At 42.0% G+C, this 11,615-nt stretch overlaps 1 protein-coding gene across 1 annotated transcript; it reads left to right on the top strand.

The window, feature by feature from the left end:
• The first annotated feature begins 7,737 nt into the window (after positions 1-7,737).
• Positions 7,738-8,870, top strand: Tmem229a (transmembrane protein 229A). Its single transcript, XM_051175914.1, has one exon. The coding sequence runs from the start codon at positions 7,752-7,754 to the stop codon at positions 8,859-8,861; it is 1,110 nt and encodes a 369-aa protein (XP_051031871.1). The 5' UTR covers positions 7,738-7,751; the 3' UTR covers positions 8,862-8,870.
• The last annotated feature ends 2,745 nt before the right edge of the window (positions 8,871-11,615 follow it).

The raw sequence follows: 11,615 nt of genomic DNA, 5'->3' as shown, positions 1-11,615 counted from the left end.
TCAAGGCAAACAGAGTTCAGTGTAGGCCCAGAGGCACTCAGAAACCTTATGGGCTGAGGAGACACCTCTTTGTCCTTGCAGGGACCTGAAGAGTCACCACTGACTCAGTGTCTTTTTCAGGTTGCCAGAACTGTTTAAAAACAAATTTCCAACAAGTTTAACTTCTGCAGATCTTAATTGGGTTTTGTAGCAATTTGAGATTTGGAAACTGTCCAGGCCAAAAATGGTATAGAATCCTGTCCCACCACATGGCCATGATGTATTTATAGCCAGAGAAAAAAGGAAGTGACATACAGAAAATGGAAATGGGCTGCAGGGACAGGGAGGATGGTTACAGCTTGGGCCACTTCAACTTGAGCATGGTTGGAACGAATGTCCACTTATGCTGAGCGAAGAACTGGCTACTCGTTACATGATTGGGTTACAGGTCACCACATTCACCTTCAGAGCAAACTTAAAATATGTTCAAAGATAGCTGTAGAGCAACCCTGACCAACCCCAACCAGACTTTTTTTTTTTTTTTTTTTTTTTTTTTATCACCAACACCACCTTTTGGTCAGTCTTACACTTTGGGTCATTGTTTCCTAGGGCTTTCTTTCCATTTTTGGGACACTCACCAAAATTCACATCAAATATTGAACTTACTTGATTCCAGCTCTGAGCAGCAATAGTTTAATAGTAGGATTTGTAAGACTGCACCAAAAGAACAAGGAATAGGTAGAAACGATGACTAAAGGCACTGCTGGCCACCAGGTTTCTCCAGACTATTGCCATTGTTGTAGTTGTTGTTGTTCACAGTGGTGGTAATAGTAAGTAGTAGTAGTAGTAATAGTGGTAGTAGAGGCTTAAAGCAGAGAAAACTTTCTTTTGGGACTCTGCTTGCTTCCTAAAATTTTCAGTTTGATTGTGTACTACTGGACATGTGTGACTCTATTTTAATTCTGATCTGTTGGAACCTAGCACCGAAACATAGTCTAAAGCATGATCCCCAGTACTTTGTTGGACATTGCCTTCCGTTTTGGACGGGTTGTCAACCTGTCCCAAGATTAAGGCTTAACACTGCTCTCAGTTCCTCTCCTTTCGAGTTTCCAATCTAACTAATCACTCACGGATCTATAGTTTCTCATAATACTGTGTGTCTTTGATGTTAGCTTTTGGGGGAAAAAGAAATTATTCAGTGGCTTACTTTGGGGAAACAATCCAAAATCAGTCAGTGTAGTAGGGTGAGAACTTAAAGTGGAAAAAAAAAACATTCTATTTCTAGCATTGAGTTTTTGTCTTTATAGTCAAAGAGATAACCCAAGGGCTGCATGCAGATACTAACACTGATTTTGAGCCTATGACAAATGAGAGGAACACAATTATAATGGTGATTAAATCCAATACTGAGAGTTTGGACTATGCTCCTTTCCCATGGTCTCCAAATGAACTAAAATTGAATAAATTGAAGAATGGGCCAAACGACTTTCCCATTTATTTAACTAAATATATTGTACATTATTTTGCAACTGAACCCCTAATATAGATACCTAATATGTTTATCAATGTAAAGTAAGCGGTAGTGCCACTGTTGCTTTTTGGTCCAGAAAAGGTTGCAGGCTACAGAATGCAGGACTTCTTAATTCCTTTCCACCTGAGGAATTAATTCTTTTGTGACCCAGAGTATACAAGTATATAAAGTAGGTATATAAATCAGATATTTACTGACAGTGAGTCATATGGAAATTTGTTTGAAAATAATTTCTGGAATAAATATAATTAGTAAAGATGAAATCATACTAGTGAGAATATTCTCATTTATTTTTATACGAAAAGTTAAAACTTGGGTGAATATTTGCTACTGCAAGACATTGAGTATCTTCCCATTTTTCATAACTGTCATATTTTTATTTTATAGTCATCAATACTGGAACCCATAAATTCACAGTAAAAAATGCAGAGTATGTATATAGACATTTCAGAAGGTTTTATTGTTTGTTTTTTAATTCTGTCCTGATTTCAAGCCCAAATTAATTTAATGATTCTTTTTTTTTTTTCTTTTCTGGAACTCAAACCAACAGTTCAAACACCAACTTTCAAAATCAAATGTTCTAATATATCGCAGTCCAGAGACTTAGTAATTACATGCTAAGGAATGAGGGCAGGAAAACATTAAAAGCCCTCATTTCCCATAACTAAGCATAGGAACACCCTGAATGTACAGAAAAACAAACTGCTACCAATAACATCCAAAGTCTCCGGTATGTCAAGGCATTTCAGGTAGCATTTGCTGATGCTATGAGACATGATGGCAAGCACAGTGCCAAGTGCATGTTATGTGTGCAGAACAAAGGCTGCAGAGGTATTGTGATACGAGGGAAAGCATTACCAGAAATAATGAGGATCCATTTCATGTCTGAGTTAGAATTTATTTTTGGCTGTGGCATGCTTCAGGAATCTTTCACTGTTGCCATTTTGTGCCCCACCCCCATGCAGTTAGGTAGTCCCAGATGGGTCATCATCTACACCTTAAAAGCTTGATCTAAAGCAGGAAGTGAGAGTTGGCTCATTGTCTGCAGAAGCTACTGATGATGAAATTCTATAGCTAAGGCAGCAACTGCCAAGCAAGCCATCAGCCAAGGCTGTGAACAAGTGAAAAGGTCTCATCTGACAGCGTCTCCGCTGTGTGGCTTTAGGGCAAGCTGCTCACACCATAAACCCGGAAACATCCATCCCTAGTCCCAGAATAAAATGCCTTTGGTGTCCATATAAATAACAACTGACATGTTTCTTGAAGTGAATATATTTGTATATAGAATGCTATTAAAATGAGACTATCCATTTCATAATAAATAGGGAGTATTTCCAAAGATATTGAGAAATGGGCAGGATCACAGGAGCTATTTCACAAAGATCTTTGGCAAGGGTGGTACCAGTCTGAAGGTACACAGACAGTTGTTGGGCAGATGTACTTGCATAAGTATTATTTGTTACTGTTACAATGGCCTTTGTGATTCTAGATGTGATTCTAGAATAGAATAAAAAGACTTTTTGTGAGCCCTTTCTCAATCACTTGGCAGCTTGTATATTCCTTTGAGAAGGTTGACGCAAGTTGCTTCATTTTCATATTTCAATGCAAACAACCTTTGCATTGTTTAATGAACCAATCATTTTCTTGAACTCTGTGGGGCCTATGCACCTGCCTTGAGATTTGTCCCTTGAAATTTAAATGAAGTTGACAAGCTTTGGCCTGTGTGGCTACAGAAATAGTGCAATTAATCCTACCCATACTTGAAGAGATGAAAGATGAAAGGAATGAATTAGAGAGAACCGGAAGAGTTCAGAATCCTGTTCAGTGTATGGGTGGCCCTGAAAAAACTAAAAAAAAAAAAAAAAAAAATTCATTGAAACTACAATATAATGAACTATGGATAGTTTAATATTTTTAAAAATGTTTCTATCAACCTAGAAAACCTTAAAACCATCAGGAACATTTCAGGTAAGGAAAAAAAAATCTATGAAAGGAGCTAGGCATTTAACTCAATAACAGAACATTCACTAATCATAAAGAAAGACCTGGGTGTGAGACAGAACACAAGAAAGGCAAGCAACAGCAACCACAAATAACACAGAGAAACACATATTTCTTCCTTGTTAATTCTTCCAGTAGTCTTTATTCTTAGCCAATCTAGGTTACCAGAAATATTCGTCTGTTAGGGTTCTTCAATCCTTTTCATAAACCTCCTTTAAGACACCATGGTTTGTGATAATAATGTTCCCAGAAACTTCCAGAAAGGCATTAAAATAAAGGATTTAACTATGGAGAAGACAACACAGCCATAGTTAAAGATCAATGAGTATTTTTTTTATTCCTATGGTACATATAATTTAACTACTAGAATTATGATGAGTAATGTTATGCCAAGATACCTCAACTTTCTAGGAATTTCATGAAAATTACTAAAGACAAAATTCCAATAAAATGTCTTATTTGGTAATCTTTTCTCTTTATAAAATAAATAATATAACTCTTTTGGACTTCCTCGGACTCTCTGAAGTTCTAAACTTAAAGTTCAGAAGGATTTCAACTTAGAAGATCTGTCAAGTCTGTAAACATAATATGAAATAAAACTATGAATAAAACCCAATATTTAAGAGGAAAAGCCCAGAGAAGTCATCTAGTTATGGGGGAAAGAATCCCTCTCTTTTAATGAGAGGTAAGTTTTCTTATGTAAGAAAGCTTAAGATAAGAGAATAAAATAAACACACCAAAAAAAAAAAATAGATAAAACACAGAAAGAAGCTATATAGACCAACTACTCAGAAATGTGGATTTTTTTTTTTAATGAAAGGAACTGAGAAATATTTTATTAAGACCAAATCAATGATTTTCCAGAAATATGTTAGTCTCATTTCAACACAGGATAAAACTCTATCTTTCATTTGACTTCCATTATCAAGACTCAATTTTTACAGTCACATTCTCTACAGATTACAATGCTTCATAGCCATCAGTCACCATCCATTGATGTCCTTCTCAGTCACATGAGAATGTGTAATTAAGTCTACTTCGGAGAAAACCCCCATTTTTGTTCTCACAACAAAAAATATCTATCCTGATATTCACAACTTCCATAAAACATGCTTTGCTTTCCTTACATGACATTTTCTCTGTTTTTCATTTTATTACTAAACATTAACAGCAACTTCAGTCCTAAGCAATGATAGTGCCCTACCATTGTGTTGACAACATATCTAGATATAAAGTTTTTAAAGTATGAAATGTTTCACACTTGTTAACAGATCTTAATGCTTTTAGCTTCTCAATATCATATTCAGATGCTGAAGCAAGTAAAACTTATGATTAAGTATTAATGTTTTAGTACTTTTAACTAATTTCTTAACTTTTCTTTAATATTCTAAGTTATCAAAAAGGTTTTGTAAACCAGATGGTGCTGGCACATGTTTTTAATTCCAGCACTCAAGAGGCAGAGGCAGGCTGATCTCTGTGAGTTCGAGACCAGCCTGGTCTACATCGTGAGTTGCAGGACAGGCTCCAAAGCTACGCAGAGAAACCCTGTCTCGAATCAACAACAACAAAAAGGTTTTATAAACTTTCAACTGTGTGTTGTATCACTTTAAGAAAAATGGGAAATTTTCAGAGAGAGGCCCAGAGTAATGAGATTTTCAGAATTCTCACTCGTCAGAATGCCACACCACTTGACCATAGTGAGTTCAGAAAATTTTACTACAACCTTCCATTAAAAATTAGCATAAACTATACATAAATGTATGCATGTAAAGCTTACATATACCTTATTATACTGATACTTTATTGAACACATATTGTATACAAAAACAGATTTTTTTATAATGGTAGAATCAAAATGCTAGAAAGAGGATTGCTGGCACATGTCAGTAATCTCAGCATTTAGTAGGCTGACACAGGATTACAAGTTCAAAGTCAGACCCTGTCTCTAAAAGATACACACTCTTAGAAGTTCAGTTTTGTAAGACAAAACACTTCCCTACATATTTCGCAAGCTTTCTTAGCATTCTTTGGAAATATTAGAACAGAAGACATACCTCTGAAGTTTAATTTACTATTTTAAAACAGTCTAAGTCTAACCTACCACAACTGAATGGGTGGATGTGTGTGTGTGTGTGTGTGTGTGTGTGTGTGTGTGTGTGTGTGTACCTTTGTATGTAGTACTAGGCAATCATAGTATTTATCATCAATATTTACCCGAAGTATAACAGACTCACAGCAGTGCAGTCTTTCTGTTTCTCTTTTGTTGTTGTTGGTTTTGCTTCCGTTGTGTTTTGCTTTTGTTTTGTTTCTGTTTCTCCCCCTCCTCCCCACCTCTCTACTCCCGCCCCTAAGGGGCTCTCACTGTGGTCCCAGCTAGCATGAACTCCTTCAGCTTCCTGGGTGCTGGGATTGCATGTATCATCCTGCCTGACAGGGTTTTTCTATCATTCCAACCAGATGAAAGTGCACTTTTCCTCTTCCCTTCCTTGGGTGTTCAGGAATTTGGGTACCTAGTCCTGTTCCAGTATCACAGCAGCATTGAGCCTGCAACCTTGCATGTCTGTCCCTTCTGTGACAACTTCAAAGTCAGCAGAAGAAACAACTTGCTAGCAGTGCTGCAAGAAAATGCTTTCCTTTGACTATGGACAAGGGGCGACTGTCATCACTAGATCGATGTTTGTTCTCATCCTGCTCTCTTAGAGAACGCACGGGCAACATGGCTATCATGGACAGTAGCTTAAATGGTTGAAATGAACAACGGGAAAGGAAAAGACTGGGTTGCTTCCTAAGCAGAAGATGTACCAGAGGATGTGTGTTCTCCAGAAGCAAAATAGCTCCATAAAGCTTTTTATCCAGGAAAGACTTCAACTCCCGACGGAGTAAAATTACTTTACTAGCTACTTTCTGTTTAGACATGAACTGGGAGAGGGGGGGTCATTAATGATTGAATTTATTTCAAAGATCCCGCCCTACCTGAGAGAAGACAGAGAGGGATGGAGTGGGAGGAGAAAAGAGGGAGAGGAAACGAGGAGGGGGAGTGAGGGAGGGTAGCAGGTCAGAAGGAATAAGCAGGAAGGGAGGGGCAGAAAAATCAAGTCAGAAAAAGAAAATGCTTGGCTCTCTATTTCTCTGTGTATTTCTGAGATGACCTAGTTCTTCAAGAAGAAAAACCCAGCCCTGGTCTGTGCCAGTAGCAGTATGCACACTGTTGAGGGGACCTTTATTCCACTGTAGCCAGGACACAACTCAGCAGGACTGGCCTTAAATCTTTTTTTTTTTTTTTTTTTTTTTTTTTTTTTTTTTTCCTCCCTCCCTCCCTTCCTTTCTTTCCTTCTTTTAATTCTGCTGGGTTTGAACCTGAGTAAACTAACTTACGCAAAGACAGATAAAGAGGATCCAGCCTGGGGGCAGCACTCAGATTCAGGCTGCTCTGAGCACACAGGCTGGGAGTCTCCTGTTAACACTCTGTGACTGGGACACAGCTGACTTTGCATAAGGACATTAAATATACAGCACCACGGTTTGGTCCTGGGCCCGGCCTCCGGCTGGTGGCACCTGGCCATTTGTCTCTGCCAGCCAAGGCCTGGCCCTGGTTTCCACGATACCGGGAATGCCCCACAGTTCGCCTTCACACCTGTTAGGGGTTCTCCACTCCCGCCACCAACCCAGCGGGAGCCCCCGCAGCACTGGCCCCAGGCGCGCAGAGATGGCCGGTGGGGACCCGGCGGCGAGCATGGCCTTTCGGAACGGACCCCTGTAAGGCCTGGCACGGGAGGCTGGGCGGGGCGGGGGCCCTGGAAGGCGGGAGAGGTCGAGCCGGGCGGAGAGGGGTATGGGAAGGGCCGGGGGAAGGGCCGTCTCCGCTCGCGTAACGCTGCCAGAGCCTGCGGCAGAGGCGGCGGGGCTGAGCCGTGGAGGGAATGGGGCTGCCACCACCAATCTCGGCTCTCTTCCCCGCAGCACCGGCATCGCCTCCCCTTGCCCGGCCGCGCCACTCCTTAGGCCGCGCAGGGTGATCGCGGGAGCGGGAGGGCAGCACCTCGCCCTGGACTGGAGAGGAGGGCGCGGCGTGGCCACGGCAGAGGGACTCCTAGTGTCCCAGGCGACCCGCGCGTCCCCCAAGCGCCCGGAGACCTTGATCCGGACCGAGCTACGCGCGTCCCCCCGGGGGGGGGGGACGGTCGGCGGCCCGGAGGAGGTGAGGGGCTCGGCCGCTCGGCCCCTGGAGCCCGAGTAGCCCATGGCGGGCAGCGATGTGGCATGTGAGGGGCCAACACGGAGGGGAGGCGCCACCCGGAGCCCCGGGGCTCCGGGCGGGCTGCGCAGCCAGGCAGCGGCGAGCTGCCCGGAGCCGCTGTCCGCTGCTGAAGCCCCGGCCGAGCGCGGCGCGCTGCCCGCCTGGATGCGCCTCTACTTCTACGGGATGCACGGCATCACCCTGGACGTGCTGGTGTCCTCCGCCAGGCGCTTTGCCCGCAGCCTGGATCTGCGGATGCTGGGCTTCTCATCGCCCTACCGCTGCCTCCTGCACTCGCTCACTCACTTCGCCCTGGAGCAGCTCTACCTGCAGCGGCCGCGCTGCCCCAGCGCCTTCCTCTTCAATTTCCTGCTATACCCCTGGGCACACGTGGGGCTGCAGACCCTGGCGGGCCAGGCGCTGCTGCTCAGCCTAGGTGGCGGGTCGGGGAGCGCGGTGGCGCCGGGGGCGCTCGACCTAGCACTGCAGTACATACTGGCGCTCTACCACGGCCAAGTGTTCCTGAAGCGCTTCCTCCGTTTGCGGTACCCGCGGCAGCGCCACCAGCAAACCAGGGACACTCTACCGGCAGCCCCGGACTCCCGAGTCCTTTTGGAGGCTGGTGGCCCGCGACAAGGACCCTGCGACCCCCAGGGCGAAGAAGGTGCTCCTAGCCAGGGACTGCCAGACCTCCTCCGCTTCCTTTTCTTTGGAATGCATGGCTTTTTGGATGAGATCTTCTTCACCTTCTTCTTCAATGTTCTGGGGCAGGGGGACGGGTCCAGCAGTGGGCACACGTCGCTCTGGTCCTTCTTCATGTATGGCAGTTGTAGTTTTGTGGTGGAAAAACTCTACTTTCACCTTCACCACAGCCGTGGCTGGGGCACCTGGAAGCGGGTGCCCATCTATGTGATTTTTATCTATGCCTGGGAGTTGTCCTGGGGTCTGGGACTTCGCATGTGTGGGGCCTGTTCTTGGGACTATTCTCACTATCCGCTCAATTTCATGGGCCTCATCACTTTGATGTATTTGCCTGGTTGGCTATTCCTTAGTGTGTACCAAGACCTACTTTCCAACGTGTTGTGGAGGGTTCAGTATGTCCCAACGAACTAAGACTGGGGGGGGGGGGGAAGGAAAAAGAAAAAGAAAAAAGAAAGACCCTGACAAATGGACGCAATTTATTTTTACACATTTAAAACTAGGTGGTTTTGTTTTCAGCCTTTTAATTTTCAAACACTTCACTAAGCTCTTCCAACTTGTTTTACTTGATGTTTTCCAGGCCGCTTGGAATCTGTGTGTAAAGTTCAATGCTTTGAAATGTTACTCAAAACTAATTCAAAATACTTAACTCGTCAATAGTTTAAACCTTTTCGAGGTCAACCCGCTAAACCACTGTACCTTAACATCAGAAACCGGTAATACTCACTCAACCTCAAAGAGCAAGAACTACTTACTTTTCTGTTCTTCTATGGAAGTTTTCAGATCTGAGAACAATGATTTTTGTTACAAGTTCCTGTTTTAATGAGCTGTTTGCTTTCTTTTGAATGCTATTTCATTTTACTTTCTTGCCATGCTTACCAACGGCAGCTAAAACTCCATGTCCCTTATGTACATCAGAAACCCCAGTCCACAGCTCTTAAAAGTGCCTCTGTCTAGTTTGTATACAAGTGAGAGAAAGCTGACAAGTGTGAAAATGTCCCATGAACACATTTTGACATGAGAAGCTTTTTTGTCAACTCCAGCAGGTGACACGGTCTTAAGACATTTGGTCACCATCTTGGAAATGATTGCTTTCCGATGTTGGCTAGCCTTAAACACCCCTTGTGTTAACGTTAATCAGAATATGTGTTACCTAAACTTTTGTAACTGTGCAATAACTTAGATGTTTACCCAATATGTCCCAGGGCCAAGTGAATTTATATCACCCTCAGTGGTGTTCTAACTCTAAGGAACTTTTTTTCTACATAGAGCTTCAAAAATAGAAACAGTACCTTGGAATAAAACGAATCTGATTTCTCCCTCTTATTACATTAGGCCTAATTGTTTTCTCTGTTGATGTATTTTCACCATAATTCTCTCACATTTCCCTCCGTTTTTCCCTTTCAGGCCCAGAATGCGGGGCAGGCCTTATGTGATAATACACCTCATAAATGCATGATAGCTTTTTGACAGCTTATGATTAATTAATGTCTAAAAGCTCCAAAGTTAAATGAGATGATGGAAGCCATTCTAAGAAATTATATCTAATTGATTAATAATGTACTCTGAGGGTGTTTGCTGTCTTATTGTATTTAGAAGAGAGAATAGAATGGAGTGTGGTTCGGCCAAGGATGACTAATAACATCTCAGCTTTCAGTACAAAGACAATTAGGAAAACTTAGAATGCGTATCAATGAGTTTGAATGGTCCAATTGCCTGTGCTGTAAAAAAAGGGGATGTTTTCTGTTTCAAAAAAAATTGCTAGGAGAATAGAAAAGAATGTGTTTTTAGACGATGTCTGACATACCTAGTAGCACTATATTAGGCCATCATTAGGTTGTGAGCTAAATTATAAATAATGTCATATAGTAAACTCCACCTGTAAAATAGATGAGGGTAAACTAATTATTCTCATCACTCAAAGCTTAGAAGTAAGCTCTATGTTTTCCAAAGGTTTCTCTTAAGTTCTTGATAACACTCTATAACAGCTGAAAGGCTTCCAGACTGTGCTTGAGGGGAAAATATGTAATCAAAGACAGGAAAGTTAGAAAGACACAGGACAAGGTACTTGTAATGCAACTGTGACACATGCATGGACTCTGAGTTAAAGTGTGGCACCACCACACACCCACATCCCTGTGAATGTCCAGTAGCTCTACGGCTTCTGAAATGCTTAGCAAATTGTCCCCACTCACCTCCAGCATACACTGCTAGTAGAGCCACCGAGGAGCCTAGCCTTCTCCAGCTCCAAAGTCTCCAATTTAGGAACACACGCCATTTTATTCTCCTTTTAATACTATACTCAACAGGGGATAGAGTAAGGTATTCACTCTCTAGACTTATTCAAGAAATAGTTACCCAGCCTCCAATAATTATTAGCCACTTCCCAGAACTGTGTATACATGGTAATGAGCCAACAGACAAATCTCTGTCCTAATAGAGCTGGAAAGGGACTGTTTTTGATTCTGTGAAACTGTACTCATTTGTTTGTTTGCTTGCTTGCTTGCTTGTTTCTTTAAGACCACTGTTTCAGTAATAGATGATAGCACCAGTAGTGTAACTCTCATCAGTCCTGTCCCTGGCACATAATAGTCCATCATTCCTAAAATAATAATAATAATAACAACAAAACAGTTCACCTGTTAATTCTACAAAGTGCTAGCTGTGTATACCGGAAGGGATTAGCCTGGCTGGTAACTCAGAATATTGTCTTAGGGCTTCTCGTTTTGTGTTTGGCCCACTTCTTAAAGGAGGCATTTTACTGTGATCTTTGACCCTTCAGGATAAGAGAACCATAAAATCATTTAACTTTGTTATTATTAGTAGTTAAGAGGCAGAAGAAATGCTAAGGCAGTACAGTAGTTAATATTTAAGTGCATTTGCTCTCTGATAAAACTTCTCTAAAGTGTTTGTGTATATGTATTATACAGATATCAAATTAAGAACACATTCTTACATACTATGCCTTAAGTGGATATAATATATATGTATATATACATATATATTAAGTATGTTTATATATGTGCATATATTCACTTAAACTTGCAACAACCCTGCTTATATAGATAAGGCAATAAAACTGAAGCCCAAATGGATTCAATAACTACCCAAGTTACACAGCTTTTGAGCGTTTATATTTGAGTTGGTGGATGCAGGACTCCAGGCTGT

The sequence above is a fragment of the Phodopus roborovskii genome, unplaced genomic scaffold (genome assembly GCF_943737965.1).
Source record: "Phodopus roborovskii unplaced genomic scaffold, PHOROB, whole genome shotgun sequence".
Classification (NCBI taxonomy): domain Eukaryota; kingdom Metazoa; phylum Chordata; class Mammalia; order Rodentia; family Cricetidae; genus Phodopus; species Phodopus roborovskii.
The sequence above is the reverse complement of the archived record's forward strand: the minus strand, read 5'-3'. Positions and strand labels throughout refer to the sequence as shown.